Source organism: Drosophila melanogaster, chromosome 3R, assembly GCF_000001215.4.
Source record: "Drosophila melanogaster chromosome 3R".
Taxonomy (NCBI): domain Eukaryota; kingdom Metazoa; phylum Arthropoda; class Insecta; order Diptera; family Drosophilidae; genus Drosophila; species Drosophila melanogaster.
In genome coordinates this window covers 25609922-25627597 of record NT_033777.3, presented here as the reverse complement: position 1 = coordinate 25627597, position 17676 = coordinate 25609922, and the positions used below count along the sequence as shown (strand labels likewise).

General features: G+C 43.9%; 4 protein-coding genes across 13 annotated transcripts; 2 read left to right on the top strand and 2 right to left on the bottom strand.

The window, feature by feature from the left end:
* The first annotated feature begins 673 nt into the window (after nt 1–673).
* Ssadh (Succinic semialdehyde dehydrogenase) lies at nt 674–2793 on the top strand. 5 transcript variants are annotated; one of them, NM_001170261.2, is made up of 3 exons: nt 674–855; nt 953–1254; nt 1431–2793. In NM_001170261.2, exons 2-3 carry the CDS (start codon nt 961–963, stop codon nt 2664–2666), a joined length of 1530 nt encoding a protein of 509 aa, NP_001163732.1. In that variant the 5' UTR covers nt 674–855; nt 953–960; the 3' UTR covers nt 2667–2793. The 5 variants fall into 5 exon arrangements, with proteins under 5 accessions (NP_001163732.1, NP_001014665.1, NP_001014666.1 ...); NM_001014665.2 differs by having other exon boundaries at nt 935–1254; NM_001014666.3 differs by having other exon boundaries at nt 674–866.
* A 142-nt stretch (nt 2794–2935) lies between these two features.
* Nucleotides 2936–16585, top strand: Npl4 (Nuclear protein localization 4). Of its 3 annotated transcripts, none has more exons than NM_170231.3 (8): nt 2936–3009; nt 4193–4426; nt 4489–4646; nt 4708–5236; nt 5297–5495; nt 5558–5718; nt 15661–16076; nt 16149–16585. In NM_170231.3, the coding sequence occupies exons 1-8, from the start codon at nt 2992–2994 to the stop codon at nt 16306–16308; spliced, it is 1875 nt and encodes a 624-aa protein (NP_733110.2). In that variant the 5' UTR covers nt 2936–2991; the 3' UTR covers nt 16309–16585. The 3 variants fall into 3 exon arrangements, with proteins under 3 accessions (NP_733110.2, NP_001163731.1, NP_651407.3); NM_001170260.2 differs by having other exon boundaries at nt 16149–16545; NM_143150.4 differs by lacking the exon at nt 2936–3009 and adding an exon at nt 3853–4120 and having other exon boundaries at nt 16149–16545.
* Nucleotides 5760–9184, bottom strand: CG5071 (uncharacterized protein). Of its 4 annotated transcripts, none has more exons than NM_170232.2 (2): nt 7617–9184; nt 6919–7552 (listed from the first exon to the last, which is right to left on the bottom strand). In NM_170232.2, exons 1-2 carry the CDS (start codon nt 9117–9119, stop codon nt 7526–7528), a joined length of 1530 nt encoding a protein of 509 aa, NP_733111.1. In that variant the 5' UTR covers nt 9120–9184; the 3' UTR covers nt 6919–7525. The 4 variants fall into 4 exon arrangements, with proteins under 4 accessions (NP_001303432.1, NP_733111.1, NP_001247305.1 ...); NM_001260376.1 differs by having other exon boundaries at nt 6919–7549; NM_001316503.1 differs by having other exon boundaries at nt 5760–9184.
* Nucleotides 13147–13932, bottom strand: CG5079 (uncharacterized protein). Its single transcript, NM_143148.2, has one exon. It carries the CDS (start codon nt 13730–13732, stop codon nt 13286–13288), a length of 447 nt encoding a protein of 148 aa, NP_651405.1. The 5' UTR covers nt 13733–13932; the 3' UTR covers nt 13147–13285.
* Nucleotides 16586–17676: the final 1091 nt, after the last annotated feature.

Sequence of the window (17676 nt, the reverse complement as noted above, 5' to 3'; positions counted from 1 at the left end):
TGTCTGAATATCGGTCTAATTTTTACAAATTTAAGCCCTAAGTGCACACATTTTTCTAAGTGCTTAGGATGGGTTAGGAGACCCACCTTCTGACAGAACCGCTGCCGGCATATGTGAAATCTATGGTCGTGATGCCTGGCTACAAAGTCATAATAAATGGAGCACAGTGCTCCACGTTGGCGGCGCATGCAAAAAAGATCGGGCAGATCGGGCGAAAGGCACCGATTGTCCGGAGATTGCTGGGACAAGTGGCGCTGCCTTAAAATCGCTGAAAAGCAACGACTAAAAATGGGAATCAGGAAGTTTACTTGGAATGGACTTTCTTTTTTTTGTCGTTCCCTTTTTCTTTTTGAAAGTCAAACGGCTGCCGCCCAGTTGCCTGACAGAAGGTGATTGCTGCATAACTGAAGATCGATAGCTCGAAGTCATTCGATAACAGCAGGCGAAATATTTATGGCAAATCAATATATGATATTTAGGTTCTTATTTTTTGCGTTATGGATGTACTTCTATTAAATATTTTATATTTTTAAAAGCTGAAAATATGTTTTTAATATCCGCTGCGAGTAAATTAAAAAGTAAATGTTATCAAGCAGTTCTTTTTTTTCAAATGGTACATTTTTCGCGGTTCACTCGCGACTGCCAGTTGGCAGCTCCTAAGAGCGCGAACATCTGCTGTTGATAGTAAAAAAACGAGTTGGCAGTTTCTAAGGCTCTGCTGGTTCGGAGCGTAAAAAATTAAAATCAATTAAATCCAATCAAAGCGCCCAATAGAAGCTAGAACTGCAGCTGTGGACAGCAGAGAGTCTTCCCGATAACGTCGCAGATAAGAGAAACGCCTCTAACCCCCCGCAGGTGATAAAAAGGTGATAAAGCAAGCGAACTCACATACCGGTTAATAATCGATTAGTAGCCAATTGTTAATTGCAATTAGTTTGTTTATTTCTAGCAGCCGGCAGAATGTGGCGACAGCTCAGCGGAGTCGCACGAACAGGAAGCAGCCTAAGCCTCTGCAGAATGCGAGGATTCTCGGCACTGGTGCAGGATAAGGCCCTGGTGGATGGCGCCTGGGTGGATTCCAGCAATGCAAAGGCGACCTTCGAGGTGCGGAATCCTGCCAATGGTGCTGTCATCGGCAAAGTGCCCAACATGACGGTGGCGGATGCCCAGAAGGCCATAGACGCCGCTAAGCAGGCGTACGAGTCCAAGGAGTGGCGATCCCTGACCGCCAAGGATCGGTCCAACCTGCTCAAGGTGAGTGCCGGGATCACTCGTTATCAGGGGTGCTGATTGTTGACCCCACAGATAAAGACCATCATATAATATGATGGGACTATAGAGTTGGAAAGTTCGACTGTAGGTCATTGTCATTATTTCTTCCTCTGGTCTCCAAGTTACTTCTGCTTATCTAATCTAATCTCGTCTTGCAGAAGTGGCACAAACTGATCGAGCAGCACTCGCAGGAGATAGCCGAGATAATGACGGCCGAGTCGGGCAAGCCGATCAACGAGTCGAAGGGGGAGGTGGCCTACGGAAACGCCTTCGTCGAGTGGTTTGCAGAGGAGGCCCGTCGCATCTACGGCGAAATTGTGCCCAGTGCATCGCCCAATCGCGAAATCATAGTAATGAAGCAGCCCATTGGGGTGGCGGCGCTGATTACGCCCTGGAACTTCCCGATGGCTATGATTACGAGGAAAGCAGGAGCCGCCCTGGCCGCAGGATGTACGGTCGTGGTGAAACCTTCAGAAGACACTCCTCTTACTGCCCTGGCTGTGGCCAAATTGGCAGTGGACGCTGGCATTCCAAAGGGTGTGATAAATGTGGTCACCACAAACAAAGCGGCTCCCATTGGCGATCTCTTCTGCAAGAGTCCCGATGTTAGGGGTATATCCTTCACGGGCTCCACTGAGGTGGGCAAACTGCTGTTCCGGAACTCTGCTGATGGCATCAAAAGGATTTGTCTCGAGCTCGGCGGCAATGCTCCGTTCATTGTCTTCGATTCGGCGGACATTGAAAAAGCAGTGGATGGCGCCATGGCCTCGAAGTTTAGGAATTGCGGACAGACCTGCGTCTCCGCCAATAGATTCTTTGTCCAGGACAGCGTCTACGATAAGTTTGTTGGGCAGCTGAAAAAACGCGTGGAAGCTTTGAAGATCGGAGATGGTCAGGGTTGCGATGTGCAAATCGGACCACTGATCAACGAGATGCAGTTCAACAAAGTCAGTGGCTTTGTGGAGGACGCCAGGTCGAAGAAGGCGAACATTATTCTGGGCGGACAGCCGTTGCCCGACAAGGGATCCCTTTTCTACGCACCCACAATTGTCACAGATGTGCCACCCTCGGCGCAACTCTACTCGGAGGAGGTCTTTGGTCCAGTGGTCTCCATCATACGGTTCCGAGACGAAGAAGAAGCGGTAAAGAAGGCAAACGACACCAGGAGAGGCCTGGCCGGTTACTTCTACAGCGAGAATCTGCAGCAGGTGTTCCGGGTGGCCAAGCGACTGGAGGTTGGCATGGTCGGCGTCAACGAAGGCATCATCTCCGCAGCAGAGGCTCCGTTTGGTGGCGTCAAGGAGTCCGGTGTCGGACGGGAGGGTTCCAAACACGGTATCGACGACTATGTGGACATCAAGTACATTTGCATGGGCAACCTCAAGTACGACTGAAGTCCGATGGAGGGATCACCCCCACTGCTTTCATACGCTGTCTTCCACTAGAATGCGATTGGTTTATTGTTGTCTAATTGTAGAATAACACGCCGCTATATTAATAAATGTGCACAAAGTCTACCTGAAGCTAATAGATAATTTCCCTTTTTTAAAATAGCCCGCCTCACCTTTCGATTAATTGGGATTGGTTAACAATCGCTTTAAATTGACAAGAAACCGATCATAGAGACATCGATATCCGGGAGTAATCGATTTTTCTCCACCTCTGGGCAGACTATCGCCATCCCCACAGCTGTGCGACAGAGACAGAGACAAAATTACAATGCCAAATGACAAAATTGTAAGTAAATTGTTGATAAAAAATTAAAAAGTGCATTTAGGGTGGAAACTAAGCGAATGTCTTATTGGTGAAGTGTGTGCAGTGAAATTGGTCAAGTGTTTCCCTATAGCTACCCACCAAAAAAGCCGGCAAACAATGTCGGTTTTCCAGTTCGCTGGCGTTTGTTGTTGTTGCCTAAATGTATGGAAAATATATTTAAAGTGCATTTCAGCCGGCAAAAGCGAAGCATATAATGCATAATGAACCCATTTGGAAGCACTCCCGGCAGTGCAAATCCACTGCAAGTCCCGAAATGCGGCCAAAGGTGCTGGCGGTGAAATTGAATGGTACCATGACTTGTAGATTTTCCACTGAAAGAGTGCAGTCTAGGCGGCAGTAGGACTGAGGGGAGTGTGCGGGGGTTTTGAGACCAAAAACCGATCCAAAAACCAAATAAATTATTAACAATTGTTGGCTGCAATCCGCCTGGGGGAAATGCATTTGAGGATATTTCTGTCTAATAAAGCAATTTCTGGTTGATAGGGTGCTACACTCAGAAAAATGTCTCTGCGTAAAATTAATTTTTGAAATATATGTTTTGTAAAATAAGAAAACTGCACATACCAGTAAATAGCACAACTTAAAATTTTAAATACAAATTTAATATAATTTTTTTGTTTTAAAACTGCATGCAGCTTGTCTTTCAAAATGCTGTTTTATTTTTTATTTAAAGCTCATACAATTACAGATCCGAATTTACATATACAGGCATTAGTTCTCTTTTTAACTATGCACTCATTTTGGCAACGAATTGCATTTGTTTTTAATTGCGATGCCAGATAAATTTCCGCAGTCAAGTTCGCGCCTTCATGACGTACAGTTCGAAACACTAAGCAAAAAGCCCTACAGGCTTTGGTAGCTAATAGCTACACTTGACAATCCCCCTTACCCAATCTACCACCCACCACCGCCCACACAAGAGCCCACCCAACCGCCCATCACCCAGTGACCCGTCCAGAAAGTCCAGAAAATGGCCTGTGCACCACTGCTGCTCGAGCAATTCATCTACAAGAAGCGCAATTTCGCCTACGCCTTTGTGCGCCATCGTCTGTTTGTGTTATGTAAACAATCGGTTGGATCAGAAATTGCCAAATTCACCTGTCCTAGTACTAATTAGAATCTGTTATTCATTTGTTAATTCCAGCTAATTCGCGTTCAGTCGGCGGAGGGCATCAAACGCATCGAGATCTCGCCCAAGTCAAATCTAAAGCATCTGTACGACAGCGTTCAGAATGCCCTGAAGGTGGATGGATTTGGTCTCTTCAAGGAGCGCAACTTCCTCACAGAGCTGCAGGCAAGTGGCTCCCAGCTGGTGGGGACTTCCTTGAGGCATGGCGACATGGTCTACTTAAAACAGATGGCTGGCACATCATCGCGCGTAAGTTGATCATATAGAGCAGAACGATCGGGGACTAACCTGCATTTTTCACCACTTCTCAGCGCACTAGCACCACTGTCCTGGACAGTCAGGCGTTCAAGACTAGCACCATTAGCAATCCAAACAGCGCTCGTCCATCCTTCAATGTGATCGAAGATGACGTGGACCAGGCTCTGAGCAAGGCTGATGGCACCATTAAGCGCGAACGTGATAGCAAGCTGTAGGCCTTGATTATACAATTAATTGTAAAATTAAACTGATCAACCTATAACTTTTTGTAGGTGCCACCACAATGCCAACGGCCGTTGCGTTCACTGCTCCGCACTGGAGCCCTATGATGAGTCCTATCTGAAGGAGCACAATATCAAGCACTTGTCCTTCCACTCGTACATACGAAAGCAGACATCCGGCATGGATCAGGGCAAGTACTTTGTCTTCGACGACATCAATTGCCGCATCAAGCCGGGATGTCGCGAGCATCCACCATGGCCCAAGGGCATCTGCTCCAAGTGCCAGCCGTCGGCCATTACGCTGAATCGTCAGACATATCGCCACGTGGACAACGTCATGTTCGAGAACACTAAGATCGTGGAGCGCTTCCTCAACTACTGGCGCACCACAGGACACCAGCGCATGGGATATCTGTATGGGACGTACGAGCAGCACACTGATGTTCCGTTGGGCATTCGGGCCAAGGTGGCTGCCATTTATGAGCCGCCACAAGAGTCTACCAGGGATTCGATCAATATTCAGCCGGATGAGTTCGCCGACGATGTGGATGCCGTAGCCAGTGCGCTGGGACTGAAGAAGGTTAGTTAGTTATAGACAGTAGCTATGTAGCATTAGTATTGACTTTTGTGACATTTATAGATTGGTTGGATTTTCACTGATCTCATCACGGACGATGCGAGTATCGGCACTGTCAAACAGATCCGTGGCATCGAGTCGCACTTTATTACGGCCCAGGAGTGCATCACAGCTGGCGAGCTGCAGAATCGACATCCAAATCCGTGTAAATATGCCTCCAATGGCGTCTTCGGCTCTAAGTTTGTGACCATTTGTGTAACAGGTAAGATTCACGATTTAATACTGCTTAATGAACTAGTACCAAAATAGTTTTTAACATTACAGGAGATAAAACCAAACAAGTGCACATGGAAGGCTATGCGGTTTCGGCTCAGTGCATGGCTCTGGTGCGCGATAATTGTCTGATACCCACTAAGGATGCGCCCGAGCTGGGCTACGTGCGTGAATCCACGGACAAGCAGTATGTTCCCGACGTTTTCTATAAGGTAAGTTAGAAAGTCTCCCCCCCATTCAAGCAAAATCAGTTATCGGGCAACCTTTATTGAATTACGTTCACACATTTACACAAACAACTTCCATATTTAGACATCAATACGAATGGGATTTGGTTTTTCAGTTTGATACATGCAAAGAAAATTTGGGTGTCAAGAGCAACGCCAATTCAAACATTTGACATCTAGAGGCTTACATTATCTTGGATTACGTTGATTTATTTATGGAACAACTTCATTATTTTCCTTATCCTTCTCGGTTTGTACTTCTCATCATTGCTCTGGGTTCTCCTTCAAACGTTCATTTTATTTTTCCTATACCTAGGACATTCATAAACAATGTTGTTATTTAGCGCATATTCAATTGTTAAAATAACTTTCTGAGCAACTGCCAAGCCAATCACAATTTTCCAGTTATTACCCTTATTTTTTTTTATTTATTTTTATTTTGCCAAACTGTTTTGTTCTATCTAATGCTTAATTGTGATACGCGTTTTTATTATTTTGGAAAATATAAGATTTCGATTTGATTTTTTTCTTTTCAATTGAAGTTAATCGTTGATTGATTGATTACTTAAAATAATTTAAAGTATAATAAGTCTACAAATTTCGTAAAATTGATTTCGATTTGTTCCTAAAAAGATTCTTTGCCTTCCTTTACATCGCTAAGGTCATATTATTACTTGATTCCCTTATTTTTATGGATGGCTATTCTTGGCGTTCATTATTTCATCCATCACAAACATAGCCTTAGTTATGATCACATCAAATGCATATTTAGACACCGAAAACTATCTCGTTTATTTACTTATTGCTAATAGGTTTATTTCATATTAATTATTAACTTGAATTGACATTAATTACATGTCAGCTATGTATTTGGATTTCACCTTACTCGTGGTTTCAAATTTTTAAGTTTTTATTGTAGCTAATTTACTATATCCAGGTATCGTCGTAGCGCTCCAACGCACATTTAGTGTCGTTTTCCTTAAGCTAAACTTATTTAAATACTCAAGGTCTGTTACAATTTCCACCTTGTCCATGAATCTGAAATGTTTATAGATCATTGATAGTCTTTTTTTTATTTAAAATAGCATCCAAAACGTTTCAATAAGTTGTAAATTGTTTATAAAAATTCTTTCTTTCTTTGTTAAAAAAATTGGCTTCTGTTGCTGAAAATGTCGAGTTTCAAGTGTCTTACATTGATCGTTTATTTTTACAAAATTTATACCAAGATTTGCATTCCAAGAATAAAATAGATATTGGGTGGTGTTGTACATTCAAAGTGTTTAGGAGCTTTCGGTTTGATACTGTTCGATAAGTAGGATTAGCTAATGGATCAGTCGGACTTATTATTGGTTTAAATGATATTCCCCACAATTCCGGATAATGCTCCTAAGGGCCGGGCGTCCTAGAGCATTGCCACTGGCCGCAATTCGGTCCACCAGCTCAATGCCCTGGACAATGAATCCGAAAATGGCGGTGAAGGATCGCATCTCGTTTAGCACCAGCCGAAATTGGCTGCCCACAAATCCACTTCTGTCCTGTCGCCGCTGTCCCCTGCGCATACCAACCGTTCCCCGATGTGCCGGCAATCCCGTTTCGTCTGGCAAAAAGTATCTGCTCTCAAAGGCCGAGTGCCCACCGCGTCCGTTCTGCGATTCAAAGTCGCCGGTGATGATGCTCTCGCCTCCCCAGGCCTGAAAGACAGTGCAGCCACGATAGCCATAGCCCCGCTCGTGCCGCACCAGCGCCCCAAAGTTGTCCGCCATCCGGGGAGCAGCATCAGATCGCACCTCGATTAGGACCCGTCCGGCCAGTTCTCCTGCTATTTCCATGTCCAGAAAGTAGATGGGGTAACAGTGAACGATGGGCTGACGCACAATGCTTACCGATGAACTCGTACCGCCATCCTGTCGATGATGATCATGGCTTTGTTGACCAATTAGCTGCGGCTCCACCGAGTTGACGAGAATCGCATCTGGCTGGTAAATTGAGTGGGTAAGCTGGTGTACTTGCTGCTGCTGCTGCTGCTGTTCCTGTTGCACTTGCTGCGGCTGCTGTTGCAACTGGCGCACCAATTCTCGAAGTCCATATTCCGTGTCTAGAGCAATATAATTGCTTTGGCTGTTTGTACTGCTGCTGCTGTTCGGCGACGAGGAGGATTCGTGTGAACCATCATACGGAGGTTGACTGAGCGTTCGAAACTGCTCGAGTTCGATCTGCTGCACATAATCCAGAAGTTCCACCTCCCGCAGGCTATTATTGAAATGCGGAGGCACCACAGCTCGCCGCGGTTCCGGCAGTAATTCTGGATCCGGTGTCAGATTCCTGTGGCGTGGAGGAATCATTTCGCGCTGCATCTCGCACCAGTAGGCGTACACACAGTAGTTGGTGAGGATGAGCGCCTGCGGTGGCCCCACATTGGCGGGAATAGCACCGGGCCGACGATGACTGCGTAGCCGTGCGATCCTGTTATTCAGAGTCTCAAAGTCCAGGACCTGCATCCCGTTCTCCTGAATTGCGGCTTGCATTCGACATTGAAAGTGCACCTGGTCCAACTGGCGCTCGTATCGCTGCCGCTGTGTGGCCAAGTGGGCGAGCACCTGCAGCATTTTTGCTCCAGTAAGTCTACCGACTCGATGCAGATCCCGCTCGGCTAGTCGATGCCAACCGATCATCGAGGCCGCAACCATGCTAGAATGGTGTTCCAGCATCTCACGCTTCACATGCAACTGAACGCGGTAGCACGCCTCGCACAGCTCGCGTAGTAGATCCATTTCGTGGGTGGCCAACTCTTTGGCATGGACAGCCGTGCTCTTGATCTTCCTCAACTCGGAGTTGAGCAGTTGGCTGATAAGGTCATGGTAATCAACCTGGCGCACCAGGATATGGTCCTGGTGCAATGGGACATCCGAGCAGGCACGGCACAGCAGACGTTGGCAATTGTGACACCACGTGGAGTTCGGCATGGCATGGATGAAACAGTGCTCCGCACTGGTGGCCAGAAAGCTCTCCACGTTGATGTCTTCCACCCAGTTTTTCGATGGGCTGCTGGGTGCTTCTTCAATAGACATTTCAATAGTGCTGCTCCTTTTGTACGAAAAATCCAACATGGCTCTGCCCAGAATCAAAGCTGGCAGCTCACGGAGCAGATACATGATGGTTACGGATTGCGGTAGCTGCTGGCCATCCAGCTGCGTGCGATATCCGCACAAATTGCAAATACACTCGGACGAGTTGTGGTCGGTGTTTCTTTGCACGCACTTCTTGCAGAAGCTGTGCCGGCAGGCGAGCTCCTGGGGCAGAAGGCCGGTGGCCAGATCGTACGGGCGATGGCATAGACCGCAGCTCAGCAGCGATTTCAGCTCCTTTGGCACCTGGATGGACTCCATTTTTGTCAGTACTAAAAAGTATAAAATTTAAACAAAAATACATAGGTATAACACCAATGAAATTTACAAACTTATTAAGCCGACGTACTCTGATCATGTTGGGTTAATCATTTTCAAAAGGAGAAATCTGTATATATAAAGTTACAAATTAGGGAACCCAGTTTAATTTGCTGTCTTGCACAAATCACCCACAGATGTCTCCAACTTTGTTTGCACTTAATTGAGCATCTTGAGCGCCATAAATAAATAAGCAAACTAAACGTAATTGAAAAGTTCCTGTTTTGGCAAATAAATAAATAAGGCCTTTTCACCTACCTACACTCGTTAAAAGTTGAAAGAGACTTTAAATTATTTGACTTGTATGTCTCATCATTGAGTCACAGTTTTGTCGGAAACATCTCTCTGAATTTCCTACTTTGACTCTTGATTTTTAATCCGCAAAAAACTTTGTAAATTTTCAAATTGTTTATACTTGTGCTGTCCTGTGATTAACCTTCCGCTTACACCTTCCCCTCCGAACAAAAAAAAAAAATAAGAAATCAAAGTTGCTACTAAGACTAGGGCCTAATTCTTTGTGCGACCCCTTGAGAAAGTTTTTGCCGTGTGGCAGCTATTGCGACTTTGTTCTAAGCTGTGTAATCAAACTTTGTTTGGCGTGGGACTTCCAACAGTAGAAACCCCAATTTAATAAGTAACAAGCGGTTCGGCGGGGGTCACATCAATTTGGCCTTGGCAACACACAAAACTCTGGCCAGTTGCCAGAGGAAATGGCATCGCATTCGGACAACGTGTTGACCAAAAGCCAAAACTTTGCTCTATTTATGTTGAATATGTTGGCTTGAACTGGGGCTAAACAAATTAATTAATATTCCATAGAGGTAAGTGCGACTGCTGCTTAACCAGATTTTGCACAAATGAGTGGTTTTATTGGGTCAGCAAGGGAACTTTATTTTAGTCTGCTTATATGCACTTAAATGAGCATACATATGTAAGAAGTGTGTGAAATATTACTTTAACTACGTGTCATATGTTATGAAAAATGTGAGCCTATTAATATGGAGCCGAGTACAAAATGTCAAATCACACGTTGAATTAAAGCCCCCATTTTCTGTGCAATTTGTACGGCGTACAAAACAAACAATAACCAACTGGCAAACATTGTTTGCAAAATGAGTTCTGAAGTGACCTTTCGTGCTATTTGTTGTCCTCATTTTCCCTCATTGTGTTACAATACACCTGTCCAAGGTGAAGGCTTCAAACGTTTAGGTTTCCTTGCCCATCTAGAGTTCTATTTCCTTCCATGCCATTGGACGGCGAGGAACACGTTTCTGGCATTTCTTACGCTTATTTTGGTTTCTGTTTATTATTCACTCTTGGTTGTATGTTTGTCTTTCACTTTCACATTCGCCTGCCATTTACTTTCCCCCTTTCTCTCAAAATTATGCAAATTCCTTAAGCTGCCTGCGAATTCGGCTGGCCCCAGCAATTACAGCAGGAACTTCCTTATGCGTTCACACATAAAACATTGCCTACTTTTTGGGGTCGTCTGCCTTTTTTTTCGCACTTTCCGCCAGCGAAGCGAATTTTGAACAGGAAAAAACAAATGCCGTAGCAGACTGACGCACAAATTCATATTTATGTCCTGCTGGAGTGCTGTGTTTAGAATAAAAATGCACAAAATGTGCGCGAAATTCGTTTCGGTAATTGTTTACTAGACGGGAAGTTAAGTTGACAATTTGGCGTAAAAATGTTTCGCCCTTTATTCATGACAATTGTTGATGCCGCAGTTGTGCGTTGCCTTCTATTTTGAACTGGGGGAAAGTAGAGCAAGTGGAAGACAATGACAGATTTCAGTTGGCACCAAGTCCGCAATAAATTAACCGCTCCACGTCCGTCAGTATTATTCAGGCTTAACTCACATTTAGCCACGTTTACACCCATCAAGCCGCAGTTGACACCTTGAATGAACTAATTAGGGAAACTGTGCGTCTGACAAATGTTGCTCCCAAATTCTATTTGCTGGGCTAAAGTCAGCAATTGTCCCTTTATTCTTTTCTTCGTTTGTGTAAGCCTGACTTAATTGGATAACTTTTGCGCAAACCTATTAACTATCAAAGGTCAATGGTGTAAAATTGGACTAAATTGTTGATTAAGTGCAATAATATTGGGTATAAATAGTCAAAATGATTACTGGGCTTTAGAAAAGTTATTTATACTACTTCCGTGGGCGTCTGAACTTGTGATGTTTGTTAACTCTTTAGCTTTGAAACAAATCCGATTTATTTATTAAAATTGCCAACATACATTTATAAAGAGGCCTCTTGAACAATTCCATGTGTGTCGTGTTTTGCCTTGGGGATTTTTCCAAAATCGCCATTTGTCTGAGGTGAAATATATGTACATACGTGGGAATACACTTATGTTTGCCACTTGTTGAAGCCTCTCGCTTAACACATGCAATTCCCCAACGAAATTAAAACTTTTCCACGGCAGATAAAACACCTGGTTGATGTTTAATGCAACTGTTGCTACAGTGGTCTTAATGAATTCTCGGTGAAAAATATTCCTTAGTCAAAGTTTGGCCCATTGATGGTATTCCGGGAAAATCATTTGCAGCGAATCATATGTGCGAAACGCACTGAATAACTGAGAATTTTCCATGCCTCCGTTCGTTTAATCAATTTTCACAACTGCGTCAGCGAATTCGGGCCGAGTATTCGGCTTAAAATCATAAAAAATCGGTGAAGGCAAATCTGCGAATCGATAAGCAATTTGCGGCCTGGTTCGCCTCCGTTTGGCCCACTTCCTTCTCCTTGGACTCATTGTCAGTGCCGCTGGGCGTTGGTCTGGCCCATTGGACATTGTGCTGGCTTTTCGTTTTATGCCTGGGCAATAAAAATTTATTGCGTGCCTGTGTGTCACCTTCGATGTGCAGGCGGGTGGCAGGATGTGGCTGGAGGAGGAGCATGGAGGAGGTCTCCTCTATTCCTGGACAGACTAAACCGCAAATTCCCCTTTGCTAATTGCCATAAGCGGACTAGGGCCTGGACGATAATTGGTTTCTCCACTTTAATGACAGTGCAAACGTGCTGAGAATTTCCCAGCCATATGGTAAAGTGTGCAATTCATATTTTTCAGCCAAGTGGCAATAAGGGGCTGTGCGATTACTGACAGTCTTGCCTTGAAAATGTTTCCCATCGATTCAATGCCAACTTTTCACTTTCTTTGGCTTCCTAAAAATAACTAATGCATTTTAACTTTAAGGGTGTTGAGTTACTTATGTCGCAGCACATTTCAAAGAACCAATTATAATGATGTTATAAAACAGCAAAAGTTGTAGAAAAACTAAGGAATACTAAAGATAATCAAATAGAGCAAGCAAATTGATTTCCGAAAGTTCGTTCAAAGTGGTAAGGAAGAGGTATGGGAAGATATAAGGAAGATATATCTTTACATCTCCTCCTTGACTAGCAAAACATTAATTTAAATGTGTAGATTTTTAGTAGATTTTCTTCAGTTTCCATACATCCTACATACGAGTGTTGCGCGCAGAGTTGACAAATAATTAACATATTTTGGGCGGAAATCGTCCTTTTTTGATTGATGGCCTTTGCCCCGCCGGCCAAAAAGCCTTTCTGGCCGACTTCAATCATGCAAATTAACCTTCAGCATGTCAAATCATGTGCTAATCAAAGCAAAACTTTGATGGATGCGAAATGAAATGTGGCGAGTATCTGACAAATATGCTTCCGTTGAGATATGATAATAAATTTGCGGATTAAGGAAAACCGCAGAGGTCTGTGAGTAATCAAAGGCAATATGGGAGCCATCTTTTAAAAGCGAATATATAGTAATGGATATGCTTTCATATATTTGTTTAGAGAATATAATTCAGACCCAGAATATGCAAATCTTACCATGAGAGTTATGTTTTATTCCTTAAAACTTGCGCACATTACATGGATTTAATGTTACTTTGTTTCACTTAAAAATGCACAGGAACTTGAACGTTTTTACTTGTTATTATAGTGCCTTTGGTTTGTATTTTCATCAATGTCTCAATGTTTCTACCTTGAAAATGCATCAAAAAATATTTCATATCAGTTTCGATTTGTGGTTCGGTTGTTATTGTTGAGTCATTTGTACACTTGCACGTGATGCTACTCCTACTTTTGGGTGCACTTGCAGGAGGTGAAAGCTTTGAATATTTTACTCTCACTCTTGGGACTGATTTTTTTTTTGATATTTGCTGTCTGAAGTTTGGTCTTTTGCCCCACCACCCGTCTTTCCTCCCTATTCGGTTGCACTTCCTGATGAGATGCGCCCTCGTGCTGCTGCTGCTGCTGCTGCTGCTCCTGTTGCTGCTGCTGCTCCTGTTGCTGCTGCTCGTGCTGCTGCTGCTGTATCTGTTGCTGGTGCTGGTGCAGTAGCTGTTGCTGTTGCAGGCGCGACTTGAATGCTGCATTACTAAGCTGCCAACTGCTGGCGGAGGCTCTCAGCGGCGATGGCTTCGTGTGCTGCTGCTGGTAACTGGGCGCCGCACTGGCCAATCCCGCCGAGCTCTCGGCACTGTTGGACGAGAGTGTGGAGGAGGCTACCGCCGTCCAGAACATGGTTTGATAGCTGTCTAATGAGTCTACGCATCGGATGGGGCTGCTCCTTCAGGCCAGGCATGTTAGCCAACATAAGAAAAACTACATGGGTATATTCGGAATACAAATAACCGAGGATGAAACGCGTGCCGTTCGACTATCACCGCTACTCTTAGTTGGGCTCGTCCTGCCCCTTTCGCGATTTGTTGGCAAATGCAGTCTCGACTCGCCAGGAAGTGGCTTTTATACCGCTAGGAGGAGAGAGCTTGCAAAGCTCTCGATGTCCTGGCTGCGGTTCTCTCTCTTTTTGGCTCCTTCCAATGTCAATGTCAAACTGTTTTTCCTCTCGTTTGGGTGTCTTTTCTTGCTTCACAGGGCATGCAAATATTTTTGCATACCTTACTCTGTTACTTCTCGCTACTCCAACATTGTTACACAAGCTTATAAATGGTAAAGTGACCTATATACATGTGGTATTATATTTCGACAAGACAACGAATTATTAAAGTCTTATTATTACTAAATATCGCACTCTGCTAGCTTGCGATATTGTTTTATAGGGCATTCGAATTAAACTTCCACATATTGAGTCAGTTTAAAGCACACAAGTCGTGTGTACCTTTTGTTATTCCTTCGCACAATAGATTCTATATGATCAATTATTTTGTAATTGCTTGTATGACATCTTGCAAACAATCTGATGACAAACTCCAGTGGCTTTGGCTTGGAGGTCGTGTAATTTGGCATTGTCTCAAAAAACCAATCCGATTTCAACCCACATTCAATTGTCCTGCCTTCGGGTTGTTAATTGACAAAAGATTGACAAGTATGCCACTGCAGCATTTTGTCGAATGAGGCACTTGGCTGTAACCCAACTTTAGCTGCAAATTTAATTTGCCACCGCTGACGCAAACGGAAGCGGAAATTCGTAATGCAACACATTTTGAGTGGCTCTGAAAGTTTAACATCGTTAAAGCAGCAGAAGGACCTCGTCCGAAATCCTGCTCAACCTCTATTATGTACGTCCATTGATTTTGTTGGTCCATCTGTTCCATCAGATATTCCACCAACTGCAAACTGCGTTAGGTGTGCACTTTCTGGATAACGTAGCTAATTAACTTATGCATGTTCAGGAAGTGTGAGCAATGTCATTCCAATCGGATGCACTGCTGCTGGGTGGGAAGAAATTGTTGTCATGATGACGCCTCTGTAACGCCCCCGTTCTCCCCTATTCGCCATCCCACGACATGCACAGTCAGCCAGCTTAATTGCGTTTGTCGCGGAACTAAAGCTATAAAGGCAATGGGGGCGTGGCACGTCGCGCCTCAACCTCAAAATCCGTCGGCCTTTTTTCGATTTCATCATCATTTCTCGCTACTAAAGAATTCGATCATTAACCAAAAATAGACTGCAAATGCGTAGAGATAATCACTCATGCATTTCGACATGTGGTTGCCAATTAAAATCGAAATAAACTGAATGTGCTCTCATAACTAGCATAAACTATAGACCTGTGACCTTTCAGAAGTCAGGGGAATGCCGGAACGAGTTTTCATTTTAGCAGCATAGTTTCAGGGATGCAGTGGCTTTGCTGGCTTTGCTGGCTCAGTGAATGCCATGCCGTCTCATCTGGCGACCCTCTGCTCTGCGTCCAAGACCAAAGACGAGAACCGTACCGCCGGCCTTGATGGATGTGGGCAAGGTCATTGCCGAGCTAACAGGTTGCTCGCCAACGAGCTTTTATACAGAGAGAGAGATATAGAGAGGGAGAGAAACAGAACAGAATGTGGGGTAAAAGGAGCAAAGAGCAAATCAGACGTCAGCAAACGTTTTTTGCCTTGCTTTGTGGCCCATATCTAATGTAGGTCACTGGGCCAAGTCTGACTGGGCTTATCTTGGTAAATCCACTTATAACCCGCCGTTCCCTCTTGATTTCTCGCCCCCTCCAGGAGAAGGATCTGTACGGCAACGAGGTGCAGCGGCTGGCTCGCCCCCTGCCCGTGGAGTATTTGCTGGTGGACGTGCCCGCATCCACACCGCTGCAACCCATTTACACCTTCACCGAGTACGACAAGCGCCAGCCATTCCCCATCGAGAACCGCTACATCGATGGCCACCTGCAGGATTTCAATGCACTCAGCTGCTATCTGTCCGCCTGGGGCGAGGAGGAGTTCCTGGAGGCCATCTCCGATTTCCACCTGCTGGTCTACCTGTACAAGATGGACATGCTGCCGCTGCGACAGCACATGGGTCCGCTGCTGGAGGCAGTTCGCACCAAGAACCCCAACCAGGCCGCCCAGTTCAAGGTCGTGGATGTGTGGAAGCTGCTCGAGTCGCTTATCCAGGCCAGTTCCGGCGGCAGTGGGTGAGTGGCCTTCCTCACCCAAAACTTAATCTTACCGTGAAATATTCCTAATTGCTGATTATTCCATTACAGTGGAACCACCAGCTATCCCAGTGGTGGAGCTTCGGCCAGTGCCGGAGCTTCTGGATCGGAGGCAATGGACTTGGACGCCAACACCTGGACATGCAACCACTGCACCTTCATCAACCGCGGCGAGCTAACGTCCTGCGAGATCTGCTCGCTACCCAGATAAGAATCCCAGACACGAAAATTTCCACAATTTGCAGCCTAGATGAACCATTCGAAATTCCGGTGTAAAACAAACTAAAGATTCAATCATACTTACTTACTAGCAGCGACTGGAAAACATGGGTGTCCTGCGAACACACGTACACATGCACACTTAGAGGCGGTTCGTGCGAATGTCGCGCATTCTCTATATGTAATCCTTGTGTAAGAATTTTATAAAATAAAACGAAATGATGGAAGGAAAATTTAATTTATTTTTAAATAAATTTCAATTGTTGTGCACATGTTTGTATGATTTGTTGTCTCTGTTGGCTTGGTAAAAAAAAATTGTTGCATTAAAGTCGGTGTGTCAAACGCAAAGCTTCCATAATGGCATCAAATTCCCTGGGAAAAAGTAAACATTATTTGGATTTGCTCAAATTCGAAGGGTTTTTCATCATAACTTTCTTGAATATCGACTCAATGCCATAAAAATTACCTATTTATGCAGCTTATGATCCCAACTAATAAATTCTGCCATTTACCTGCTGATTTCAACATATAAATTTTTTGTTGAATTTTGCAATTTTGGTAAGGGGTAACATCATGATTTTTTGCGAAAAATGGCAAAAATTTAAGATTTCTAGCTTTGAATGCCATCCGATGGGGAATTTTATTACGAGTCCGACGAGGTATGGCATTCTATGTTTAGATTATTTTTTTAAATTTTGTGAATAAAAAACTGATTATTTTTAAGCAGAATATTGAGATTTGGCAAAAATGCATATTTTACGGAGGGGATTTCATCATAACTTTCTTGAATATCGACACAATGCCATAAAAATTACGTATTTATGCAGCTAATGATCCCAATTAATAAATTCTGCCATTTTACTGCAGATTTGAACATATACATTTTTTGTCGAATTTTGCAATTTTGGTAAGGGGTAACATCATGATTTTATGCTAAAAATGGCAAAAATTTAAGATTTCTAGCTTTGAATGCCATCCGATGGGGAATTTTATTACGAGTCCGACGAGGTATGGCATTCTATGTTTAGATTATTTTTTTAAATTTTGTGAATAAAAAACTGATTATTTTTAAGCAGAATATTGAGATTTGGCAAAAATGCATATTTTACGGAGGGGATTTCATCATAACTTTCTTGAATATCGACACAATGCCATAAAAATTACGTATTTATGCAGCTAATGATCCCAATTAATAAATTCTGCCATTTTCCTGCAGATTTGAACATATACATTTTTTGTCGAATTTTGCAATTTTGGTAAGGGGTAACATCATGATTTTATGCTAAAAATGGCAAAAATTTAAGATTTCTAGCTTTGAATGCCATCCGATGGGGAATTTTATTACGAGTCCGACGAGGTA